Here is a 13431-nt window from a genome sequence, read left to right on the forward strand (position 1 = left end):
TAAATTTCTCCTGGAACAAAACAGCTGTAAATTTCTCAGCTGAAGGTCAGAGTATCAGAAATTAGGCTTCTCTCACAATTACAGTCACCCCGAAGACACCAGTTTTGTCAAAACTGATCTAAGTTCCTTCTGTAACTAGTGGAGAAAAAGAGGCACCCTGTGTGGGTTGGTTGGTTATTCATCTCACTTGTCTTAAGCACTTCTATTACCATTAGTGCAGTCACTCACTGCTTTTCTCCCCACTGCCTCTACAGCAAACCTAGATGACTAAACTAATTCACTTATGTGAACTGACTGACTAGAAGTTAACTATAAAACTACATTTTCATTTAAGTTAATCTTCTGTGCAGCGTAACACTGAAGGTGTTCTGTTCATTATTGCACTAATATAAATCAAATTTATCACCTCAATTGCCAAGAGTTAAGTGTAGAGATCCCTAAGATATATTATTATTTGAAAAGTAACATATACATGACATTTATAAACAATATACTCTCAGTTCCTGGAAGAAAGCCCTAAGGAAGTTAGGAGAGTAAGCAAAGCCACTAGGTTTATTGAAAGCTTGCATAACAGGATTTCAGTATGCCTTGAAGCACAACTCTCTTCTTTATCAAAATTTTATTTTACAGTCATTACATTTTCAAATTTTATTTGGCAAAATACCTTCTGGGTTTGATAGTCAAGTGATCATCTAAGTGAATGTACTATAAATGACAGCATAACAAAACCAAAACTGAAGATAGTATTAAAAACCAGAAACTTACTCTGGAGAGTTAAGATTGAGACCTAGTGTTGTTAAATCACTTCCTAATGCAAGATGTACCATTCCTGGATCTGTCTCTGCTGCCCTGATGAATGTTAACAAGCCAATCATTCCAAACTGATCCGTCACCATCCCTTGAGGAATGTTGGTAACCCGACCTGGTCAAGAAGAACAAGTTAATTTTCTCATTTTAAGAAGTGGAGGAATCAACAAGGTGATCTAAAAGACTGTCAAAACTCTTAAAGTAGAAAAAGTGGAATGACACATACCATCAGGTAACACCTGGATCCCTTTTTTCTGCTGGTTGTTGTTTTGCGTGGTTGAACTTTTATCTCCAGGAAACTTGGGCCCATCTGTGCTGGATGATGTTTTGCCTGATGTACTCAAATTCTATTAGAAATAATTTGCAGAGTTGGTATGATGAAAATAAACCAAAATGGAGAAACTTGTTGACCATATCTTTCAGTCAAGCACTCTAAGTCAGTACATCAAGTCACTCTAAGAAAAGGCACCATGCTGAAGGTGTGAGTTCTGTTGACAAACCTTATGTGGGATTTACCACTTCCTAAAGGACACCTGTCATACAGTAAGTGCTATTAACAGGCTAACAGTTTGCAGTCCAAAAGGATAAGAAAATATTTTACACCTGAGTTAGAATACACAATGGATAACCCAAGTGCCTGTGACTGGTTTCTTTTGGACTCACCACATTCCTGTATTCTTCCCCACAGTCTTGCTCCTTCATAACACTCCGTGACATAGCAACAAATAATAACCCAATTTCAGGTGCAAGCAACATACAGTGGGCACATGTGCAACTACCAGGAAAGAGACGTGAACACTATGTCTGGCAAGAAAACTGATTTTGTTCCAGGAACCCATATACTGTCAAAAGACACCTGCCACACCTAATTAAAACAAGTCTACAATCGCATTTCCTCCCTCTCTCCTTACTGTACTCAACTCTAACTGTATCAGAACATTTTCAACAAAACTGGCCACAATATTTGGGGGCCAGGGTTTCTACTGCCCCTTTTCTGAACAGTTGCATTTTAAAGTGTTCAGTCTTTTTGAGTTTGTAGTCACATCCACTACTTATTCATCAGTATTTATGCCTCCTTCTTTGATGTATGTTTTGCAATTATAAGTAATATAAACAACCAGAAACTAGAACATTTTGTCAAATGCTGTAGGAAACAGTCCTCTGCCATCCACATTTTATTCACCTTTCCTTTGTAAGAAAACAGAAATTTTTATTACAAATCTTTCAGAGGAAACAAAAAAAGCCCATAATCTTATGACTTAAGCTATAGATATAACTCATGACACTTATACCAGTACTTAAGGTACAGTGAATCCCACTACTTTACAACACAGCCATCAATGACCTGTATTAAAAGAGCTTGTTATCTCTGATTTCACATCTCCATTAAGAATTTTACCCTAAACTGATATTGTAGCTTCTAAATTTTGGAGAATTTGACAACTCTGAAGAAAGATGTTACAATGTGTAAATTACTACCGATGAGATGCATCAACAGCAAAAAATAAGTTGCAACTGATAGAAAAAGGAATCATGAATTGTAAACTTGAAAAATATGTATCAATTCTCAAAAATAAATTGTGAGGTGTCCAACAGATTCACAGTGACTGTTTGGAACAAAAAACTTCCTGAGAAATTCCATTTACATAGTTATATATCAAGTGCCACTTATGCCAAATCTCTCAATTTAGAGGGACAAATTTGAATATCTTGTACTACAAATATAGTCAATGACAATTTTAAAACACAGTCAAAAGAAGTATGAACACTGAAAATTAAGAAAATATTTAAGGTTTACTTACAGATTTATTGTCATCATTACTTGATGTTGGGTCTTTGTAGCTGGAGCCTGGTAATGCTGGAAAATCTTCATTGTGTATTGAAAAGTCCTGGGACTGCTCACTTGCTGGTTTTGTTACCATTCCAACTATCATCAAAATGAAAGCAGGAAGAACATTAAACCAACTGCTAAGTAAAGAATTTTTCTGCTGCTGATCTTGCTCACTGCCCATTTCCACTATGCATAAGCTGTAAAGTGATGACTTTAAAAAAGAAGCAGGTAAAGCAAAACAAAGCAGATTCATTCAAAACATCCACACATACTAGACTAAAGCCTGTTATTTAAGTGTGAGCTGAGAAACTCTGTGGATTAAATTCATAGACATATCCACTTCACCTGTTTAGCACATCTAAATAATCAAATAGTCTTTACAAGCATTATTAAAGCTGTATTCAGTAAATCCACTGATGAAGGATGTAGTGCTTTTAAGAGTATAATACATTTTTCCTCCATCCCCTAATTGCCTGAAGAATTTTTTAGCATAACCTCTTCAGAAGCACGTATTCTCAAAGGATGGCCAGCTAACTTGAAACAGAACATGGCATGAATGAAATACTTGCTTGTGACATAAGAATAACTCCTACTTTCAATATGACAACTCAGAGCATTTAGCCTGCAACTCTCAGTGCTCTGACTCTAATTTCAAAAGAGCAGACCAGTCACATTGGATGGATTCTGACTACTGAAAAGGAAAAGAGCAACATTTTTGGTTTTGAGGGTTTTTTATGCCAGTTAAAAACAAAACAAGTACCCACACAATGCACTCAAGGGAGAACAGGCTTTAGTGAGACACAGAGAAGTAATACAGCACTTTGGTTGCAAACAACACTGCAGCAGAGGAACAGAGGACAGAATGAAGTCATGGGCCTATTTTTCAAAGCTTCTTAGTAGATGCATAGGATTTAAAATGCTTCAGTAGATGACTACATATGACTTTCTTTAGTATTCTGAAGTTAGAGGTCAAAGTTCCTTTATTTAAGAACAAAACCAACACTGAGTTACTCTTGTTTTTGCTGTTCAGCCTTTTCATCCAGAGTTGTTATAATTTCTTCCTCTGGAGAAATAAAACTGATGGGTTAACTTTAATGCATACTCCTATTCTATCTAAAAGTTATTTGAAGTATAATTTTTCAGAATAACTAAGAACAAAGAAAGTATGTCTCTGCTCCATTTCAAACCCTCTTGTCCCCAGTCAAAAGTGCTCTCCTCTTTCTGTGCTGGAAGACAGTGTCCAGTGCACCTCACATCTCCATTTCTTGATTGTTTCTACCACCATACCCAACCCCTGCACTAGGCAGATGCTCAAGATAAATTCTTCAAACAGAGAACTTTCTTTCATGGTTCAACAGAGCCGTGCAAACAGCACCAAAATGGGGAAATGGTGTGAGCATGAGAGTAATTACAGATATATTTTTTTGATGCTGCAGTGCTGTTGAATGTTGAACTCCAGCTCTATGCTGGAAGTACATTTTTGTGGATCTTCCTCCTACTTTCTACCAATTTTTCACGTCTTCTCTTTCAGAGTAGGAACTAGAGGATCTTTAATGTGCCTTCCAACCCAAGCCATTCTATGATTCTATGATGGACAAAGCCTCATGTAAGTCACAAGCTCTATTAGGTCTCCACTCTTGGTGTGAGTTTTGAGTGTCTTTATTTGGGGAAGTGACTTTCCGCTGTGTTTAGCACTTCAGTTCTTTCTCACAGCTATCTTACACAGAGGGCCCTGGTTATGCCAAATCCATGAGGCTACTCTCTCTCAATAATGCAGTATCTACTATCTCCAATTAAAGTTGGTGCTATCTCTGAAAAGCACCAGCAAAGCACCAGCTTTTTAAAGTTAAAAACCACTAGGATATTTTGTGTTTAAAATTTGACAAGCGTCACAAAAATAGGTTATAAAAGCAACTTTTCAGAGTAGTTGATGCAACATACATGACAAAATCTACTAAAGCAGTAATAAAAAAGAAAGTTTTGTGCCTCACACTAAGCTTACTTGAATCTCTTCAAGAGCCAAATCAGAAGATTTGTATCCACCTAAAGACTTTTCCCTTTATTACTTTTAAGTTGTTCAGCAAGAATTATGTAAGATACATACTTGAAATCTGACTGATAATAGTTGATGCTTACAGGTTATTTTTTGAAATCTGATGTTCACCGTGTGATAGTGAACAGTACTACAGGAAATATTATCAATAAACAGCAAAAATATAGGGCATGTTTACAGCTGCTGACTTTTTACACAGTAACACCTGTACTAATCAAATACTATTCTTGTAAATTACTGCTCAGACATCAACAGCTCTTGTATACATGCAATTTGAATAAAACTATTACCTAAGAAATATCTAGAGTGAGCAGCCTCAGAATAATCATACTATACAGACCCAAACCCCCAAAAATCTCCATTGACAGTAAAACTAAAGTATATGAGTTCTAATACTTACAACAGTCTCCAATCACTATAATATTAATTATTAATTTTTAAAAATAAGTCTTGGGAGCTCACATGTATGGCATTTTTTATAAGACCACCTACTGTCTTATGAACAGCAGAAGTTGAATCAAGCAAAAATCCATTTAATTCAAAGAGCTTTCAGAAGTACAGTCTTACCATAGGGTGCCCTTCCAGCTAAAGGGTTTATTAATGGAGTTGGATTGCCACTTCCTTCCCTTCTGTTTCTGTCTGCTAGTGCTGGAAAATCTGAGAGGTCCAGTCCTGTCACATTTTCACTTCCATCTACAATAAAAACAGGTATTTTTAATTCCTTCATGTAATTTACTCAAAGACTTCATTATGTGCAAGATAAATGTAGGACATTTTCTTTCTTCACTTTGATCTTTTTTCTCACACTATATTACAAATAACTATGGCCTTTGTGTTACAAGACTTGCTTAAAGAGCACCAAGATGTTTGAGGTTTGCTTTTGAACAACAGCTAGTCAATAGCATTTAGTAACAGGTCTACTCCTTTTGAGTTAAAGATTGCACATGAAAAATACAGCCAGACTATCAAAATTACAGCTCTAGAAAAGGCAGTCTCTCATAAATTTGAAGAACTAACATGAAGAAATTTGAGAGAATAACCCATATAAGCAGCAGCATCAAAGAGCTCTATTGTCTTTAGACAAGGCTAAGATAAAGCTGAAGCAGCTGAAGAGCCAATGCAGCGCGAGTTACATGGGAACACACTTGATTTGCAGCAGGAAATACCACACGTGAGGCCAGAGCTGAAGCTCCATAAAAATGTCACAATGTCCTACGGAATGCCCAAATCCTTCCACTCTTGTGATATCACCAGCACCTCAAGCTGCAGCCATTTAAAGAAACATCAGCACACACAAACCATTTATGCACAAGGATATTTTCCCCTCTATAGCTCATTAAATTCAGGTGAAAAAGTAATTCCCAGAGAAAAATCACAACTGAAACAACTAGCTAAAAGGAATGCATGATAAACCAGCTGTACAAAACGAGTTTGAGATTTAAAAAAAAAAATTGCTATCCCACTGATTTTATGTATCTAACGTTTTCATAGGAAATGGATAAATTTTTAATTCTCTAATCTCCTTTTCCACTCCATGAGCTATTCTGCATTTCTAACCAACTAGGTTATAACATACAGTGAGTATACTACAGAATACTTTCACTTTGCCTTCAAAAGTTTTAAAATCCACTGTTATGAATTAGTAACAGTTTCCTAGCACTGCTCTTGCAGCAGCATTTCTAGGGAACAACTGAAAATTACAATAAAGTTGCACTCCAACACAACAAAGTTTTTTCAATTAGACTTACTAAAAAAAAAATCTACTGTAGTTTAAGATCAACATTAAACAGAATAAACTCACCCGTTCCATTAAAAATGTTACTTGATAAGGAGTTATTCATTCCAAATGCCTGATTTCTGTTCATCCCAAATCCAGACATACTGTGAAAAAAATCCAGGAAGTCAGACAAAAGGGTATACGTACTTTTTAATTTCCAGTGGAAGGTATTAAGGGGGGAAAAATCCCCTAGGACATTTAAATTGTTTCAATCTTAAGCAAGCCATATGAGCCTATACTCAGTTTTAATTATTTTTCTTTATGCTTCTGAAAACTGAGCAGCAGCAACAGGCACTGCTCAATCAAGTCAACTAGAATGACTTGAAAACAGCTTAGTTTTTTAATAGTCACTGTGTCTTAAGACATCTGTCAACCAACAAGTTCTGACAAACACAATTGTTACTCCATAATTTCATATAGAAAAACTGAAGCAGCAGTAAATGCAGTAGTTGAAAGTCAGACTGTAATCCATTCACTTGCAGGTGGGAAGCTGGATCATGAAAGTGACAAAGTTTGTCATGACTCATAAACTGAAGTTACAACGTGCAATCACTGCCACCAACATGTGGCATTACTACAAGCACAGGGATGGTCTCTGTCACACAAGGACACAAGCTAAAGTTTCATATAGTCAGGCAAAAATATGTGAAAGCATCTAAATATCACATAGGTCTAGTGTGCTTGGAAAGACACCCCACAAACAACCCGCTTCATTCCATAAGAGCTGGAGATGGTGAGAAGCCCAAAGGTAGGCCCCCAGCTGAGGTAAAATTCTGAATGTCTGCCCTGTGGGAAATCACAATATTCACTTTTTCCCTGGATCAGGATGGAAGCTGGTATTTTATAATTTCCCATAAAAAATATGAAACTTTCCTAGTGGAAATTCACAAAACCCCACAATTACAAATATGAACATTTTACTCTAATTTGAAATACCCTTAATTGTTCATGTTCAAAAACCTAACCTAAAAACTTCCATTGCTCCAACTAAACAACTATTCAAAAAACACTTCTTGGAAGTCACATAATTCATGCACCTGACAAGGAGACACCATAATTTTTTTCCCAAGAATAATGTCAAAATTTTGTTAAATACATCCATTATCAATGGGATATGTACCACTACTATACCTCCATGGGCTAATCAACTGTAGAAAAAGAACCTGCCATTGTTCCAGAGATATTTGCTTCTCAACTTGTAAAAACTGTAGCTTCTTGAAAGTGAGATATGCAAACAGTGAAAGATGAGGATTTTAATTCAAATGCTCCTACAGACAGGGATTTAATTATTTTCCCTATAGCTGAATGAAATTTAAACAAGTCATTTCTATACATGTATCAATATCCAATATAATTGTCCTCTGCACGTAGAGTTTTCAAGTATGTTACTCTTTCAACCTTCTGTGACCTCAAATTTCAAAAACACTTTAAAATATGATATTAACTATTAAAATTATCCTCTCCTCTACTTGACACTCTACAGGATAGAAAAGACAAATTCTATATAATCAGAGGCAAGACACAAAGTCTTCTCATACTCCAAGAATATAAACTGCTATCACCAAATTGCTATTACTGTGATTGACAAAAGCATTTGTATGCCTGTAGCAGTATGAAACTACAAAACTAAATAGCCTGATTAAGATTTAGATAACTGTGACATTAATTTTCACCTTCCTTTATCTATCTTGTAAAATACTAGACTGGGTTAGAGATGGCACCTGACTGCATTAGCTTGTCTGTGCTCCCTCTAAGAGCCACTCCCTCAAGGAAAGGCCTGAAAGGAGACGGACAAAACTGGAAGCACAGAGATCATGAGGCCATGGAACAAAGCAGTCAGCCATGCAAAGCTGTGACTGCACACATTAATTAGAACTAAGACAGTACTTACTACAAGTTTATCAGTATGAACAAAGCATAAACACAGCACCAGAACACTCGAAGCCTAATGATTTATGATGTTAGTATCCTACCCAGAGTCAGAAAGACAGCAGAAGCAATGGAGAAACTCTTGGCGTCAAAATAAGCACTAAATCACTAAATGAATGGAAAACCACTGTTCTCTGTATCACTCCAGAATTTAAAAAAAGTTAAATACTAGGTCCTTACTGTGTCTGAATCTGTTAATTATTCTTCCAGAGTAACTATTGTGTTTTTAAATCTTGCCTTGCTTCTTCCCAAATTCATAGATGAACAGTCTTAAAACAGATGCATTTGCCCAAAGATCACAATATGCTTCAGAAAACCCCTTGGGAATACATCATAGAATATTCCGAGTTGGTAGGGACCCGTACGGATCTTCCAAGTCCAACTCTTAAGGGAATGGCCCATCCACGGATTGAACCCGTAACCTTGGCATTATTTGCAACAGACTCTAATCAAGTGAGCTGAGAAACATCACAGCAGCAGCAGAAATTCAATAGTCAGAAACAGAACTGAGCTCAAAGGTCTCAAAAAGCTTGTGGGAATATTAAAGGAAACTTCAAGGTTTATTGCCTGGAGACAAGAACACACAAAGCAGTTTTGGAGATTTATTCTAATGGATAAAAATTACATTTCCTGAGCAGCATGTCTATGGCTGTAAAGGGATGATCCAGAGAGCCTTACCTGTTCACAGTAAAAGGTTGTCGAGAGGGTTGCTGCTTTGGCATACATATTATGCTTGGAGAGCTTCTGTTGGGGCTGCCTAACCCTGAACTGCTCATGCTGTTTGTCCTGCTGGGAATTCCAATGCCCTGACCAACCTGGGAGTGGTTCATCATATTCCTAGGATTCATAGGCAATATCCCCCTGAAAGAGAAAAACCATTCACAGAGATGAATCTGTACAACAGTATTTGGCTACTCATTTAGACTATTAGTGCAGGATGGACTCTGAGCTGTTGCAACTTAATTTGCACTTAGCGACCAAACAGCATGTTTGGATTACTCTCTATAATTAAGGCAGCTCTGGATTTCTTCAGAAATACTATATGACCCATTACATACTAATCAAGTCCTTGGTCAGGTTTAGATAAATACCTAAGTATTATGCATATGAAAAGATGTTACATCTCTTTTTTTAATTAGTGCTTCAGACCTACTACCTTAATATTCTTACACAGTGTATGGCATCATAAAAAAATTTAACTGTACATTTACCTGAATAATCAAATAACAACCTCTTACATTATGAAGCAGAACTTGCCAGCAATTTGTCCTTTATATACAAAAATCAAATACTGTCTTACAGTAAATCCTTACTGTTTTACTGTATTATTTCCCTAGCACAGGCAGTGGTCCATAGAAACTCCTTTCCTTCTTTTTTGATTTATCAGACTGTAAAGTATCTGAGGCAAAATATGCAGACCATTTAAAACGAGTTCTGCAGAAAGACACAATTGCAGAAATATCGTCTATCAATAAATACCTGCTCGGAGATGGAGGCGTGTGAAGTGACATTGTTGGTACCCCTGTTGTTGGCGTTACGTGGCTCGGTAACTGAGTGCCTTGTGATAAGCTGCGATTTAACTGAGGGGTATTGTTGCTCATTCCCCTCATTGGAAGGCCTAGTGCACCTATTGAAAAAAAATTCAGAGGGGTGGAGATATAGAGCAATCAGGAACAAAGTCTTCTCCATCAGGTGTAGATGGAAACAATTTATGCTGACAATGTACAAAAAAGTGTAAAGACTGAAGGAAAGTGCAGTCCTTGTTTGCACAGTAGAAGCCCAATTATCAAATTTAGCCCCATTTCTGTTTCACTTTACATAGGTTCTTTAAGGAATTTCTGTATTTGAAGTCACTAACAAAATTTTGTTTCCTTTGAAATGTACACTGTAGATAAAGGGTTGAGTTTTGAGGGGTTTTTTGAGACATGAAAATCTACAAATTATGTCAAAAAAGGCAGGATTTTGGGAAAATTAGCAACTGCACTCAAGAAATACACTAACTGCTGTTTGACTAAAATGGTGTATATATATTTGACCAGTATTTAGAACACTGATTTGTCCTGCTAAAAATTAAGCAAACCTTTAATAGAAAAAAAAAGAAAGTAATGGATCTTCAGTTAACAACATTGTTTTTAAGACAACAAAAGCAACATTTTAGGCCAATTCCTACTTTACAGTTTAAGCTGCTTCTTTATGGCAACAGTTTTTCAGTGTCCATGATCAAGTCAAGTTTGACCTTTTGAGAAAAGAAAGCAAGCAGAATTTTAAATGCTCTCTATTTGCATTTAAAAATATACGGAAGAGTTTTACAGTTGTGATCAAAAGTATTTTCGACACAAACAACTGTGTATAACAAAATAAAACAAGCTTTTTTCCTACACTTTTTTCAGTAAGGTAAAAAAATAAATTACTTCAATTCAGAACAGCAGGAGATAACCAGTTACTGTCCTGTCTCAAAATGTCCAAAAACTTTATGAAGCTTCTCATCATTCTCACATTGCTTTTCTGTGTTTATGAAGTTTCAGAATTATATTCAAAGACAAAAAAAAGCCATTTAGTGCAACACAGCAATAGGGACAAACTTAGCACACAAAATACGACAGCTGTAAGTGACAGTTCCTCCTGCTTTGGCATAAGGCACACAACTCAAAGCCTTATCTTGCAGACCCAACAAAAGAAAATTATGATGTATCAGCAATCTCTCATGGTAGAGCTGAATATGCTGAATATGCCAGTGCAAGACACGATTATACTAAGAATGCAAAGAACAGACATAGCATATGCTCAAATTATTATTGCGAACAAGGTCTGAAGAAACCTTCCAGTCATGCAGCTCTCTAAGAACTGCTGTCTGTGTCCTACCCTACAATTGGCAATCCGAAAAGTTTGCAATGAAAGTGGAAGTGTTTATAACACTCAAATCTACATTCAGATTTAAGAGGCAGTGTGACTTGCTGTACACCAAGCATCCTAACACTTCATTAAAAGCTGATTACAATAAGGTGTTCACTGTAAGTGTTTTGGCAATATGCTGCATCAGAATAATTACAATGAGCACAAATATATCTTATAAATAATATTTCATGCTGATTAACAGTTACATGGAATTTTAAGAATAAAATGGTATAGAAAAAATACATACATTTCCAAACTAGATACAGGACACGAAAAACACTATTACAATATTCAAGTTAATTTTGTGCAAGCATTTGTTTTAGCAAAGCCAGTTTGACACTGATGGTTATTTTTTCTAGTTGGCTTTCTTTAAAGCAGAATTTTTAATGATTAGAGATGTTACAGCAAAGTCGAATCATGTTCCTGGCACAGAGGGACAGCTGAAATACTCACTGTAAGAAAAATCCCTACTTTTTTCGTATGCTTCCTTTTACCAGTTTTCTAATTGAGACAACAGGATCTATAGGGGCTGTGTTGGAGGCTGATCAACGACATGGCTGATTTCCTTCCCAATGCCAGGTTTAAGTTATATTAACATTACAACATGACATCTTGCTTAATGACTGACAGCTACCAATCATTAAAAGTGCATAGGCATTATCGGCTTTGTTTTTCCTAGAAAGGATTTTAATCATAAGCACAACTTCAACACAGAAGTTTCTTGCCCCTTTTTCTCAAGACTCCGTAGAAACTGACATCTGCTAATATTTACTTTCAAGCCTTTAGCCATGGATGTCTTTGCCTTACAGTGATTACATCCTGGGCACCAAAACCAACTCAATGAACAACTAAGTTGTTAGAAAAAGTTGACTTTAAAAATAAACAACAAATAACTGTGATAAACAGAATGAATAAACTATTTCAGTATCTCTTTACAGTTAAGCTTGAAGGGTTCAGTAGTGCCAGAACCAGGACCCAAAAGACATGACCCAAATATGACTCTCAGACTGGCCAGAAGCAGCCCATATAAATTTCAGCAGCATAATCAAATGCCAGTTCATATTACACGGTCACACATCAATAGCCACTGAGATAGGAAAATAAACCCTGTAACAAAAAAGAAACCAACGAAAAAGAAAACCCACTATATTTTTAAAGAAGCTATTTGAAAAAAGCTGAAAGAAGTTGGGAAGGCCATGCATGTAAGCAAACAAAGCTTTTAGTTTGTCCAGATAAAAATGTACAGACTCTCCTTAGTACTCTGTCTTAGAATCTGAGTCAGATGCACTTGGCAAAAAAGCTGAAAACATTCAAAAGCACAGGAGAGATCATGTTCGCAACCAGTTTTACTTGTGGAACTGTATCTAACTCAGATACTGAGTCACTGTCTGAACGCACCCCTCGGTTATGAGGAAGTTCGGTTTTTACCCCTGGCCCTAAGTTACATGGTGCTTAAGTCAACATCACACTGTGACTGTTCATCTACAGGTCTTCCATTGCAACAGTGTCCACAAGACTGGCAGATGCAAATGAACCTCCAAGGTACAGGAAAGAAAAAAGCAGTGGTGCAGAAGGCAATAATCTTACTGGCACAGTTCTTTGCCAAATGCAAGCTGCCCAGCATGTATATATGACTTACTGTGCTCCTGTGGAGCATGAATTATCAATTATATTTAAGGTATAATTTCCTTCTACTCCTTACATATTCTTCTGAACAAGGCTTATTTTGGCCCAGCTCACTTTCTTTATATTTTCCTTCAGAGTCCCAGTTAAATCACTGACATTTTTTTACAGCATGGTTATATTTGGATATTTAACAGCTAAATAGTGTAAATATATGACACTTTATATACACTAAACACTGCCAATGCAAACTAAGCAAAGCAAAAATATATCTTGATATAACTGCACATAAGGGAACATAGCGTCTTTTTTACAATCACCAGGAAACAAAGCCCTCTTCATGTTCTCTATCCAGAGTGTGTAACTGTAACATATTTAGCATAAAATAAATATATAATCAATAAAACAAATTCTTACTTTGTTGCCCGTATAAACTTGCCCCAAACTGAGACAGCTGACCTGATGTTGATGGTGATGCCAGCATCTACAATATAGGAGGATAAAAGGTTATAAAAG

General features: G+C 36.4%; 1 protein-coding gene across 3 annotated transcripts in view; it reads right to left on the minus strand.

The window, feature by feature from the left end:
• Nucleotides 1-13431, minus strand: part of CNOT2 (CCR4-NOT transcription complex subunit 2) — an 85307-nt gene that overhangs the window by 9597 nt on the left and 62279 nt on the right. For all 3 annotated transcript variants that reach the window (XM_071552230.1, XM_071552229.1, XM_071552228.1), the window contains exons 3-10: nucleotides 13333-13399; nucleotides 9877-10024; nucleotides 9076-9258; nucleotides 6493-6572; nucleotides 5259-5384; nucleotides 2610-2734; nucleotides 1034-1154; nucleotides 766-922 (exon numbers count right to left, since the gene is read on the minus strand). In XM_071552230.1, coding sequence (XP_071408331.1) covers nucleotides 766-922; nucleotides 1034-1154; nucleotides 2610-2734; nucleotides 5259-5384; nucleotides 6493-6572; nucleotides 9076-9258; nucleotides 9877-10024; nucleotides 13333-13399 — 1007 coding nt within the window. The remainder of the gene's footprint in view (nucleotides 1-765; nucleotides 923-1033; nucleotides 1155-2609; nucleotides 2735-5258; nucleotides 5385-6492; nucleotides 6573-9075; nucleotides 9259-9876; nucleotides 10025-13332; nucleotides 13400-13431) is intronic.

Source organism: Pithys albifrons, chromosome 3 (genome assembly GCF_047495875.1).
Source record: "Pithys albifrons albifrons isolate INPA30051 chromosome 3, PitAlb_v1, whole genome shotgun sequence".
NCBI lineage: Eukaryota > Metazoa > Chordata > Aves > Passeriformes > Thamnophilidae > Pithys > Pithys albifrons.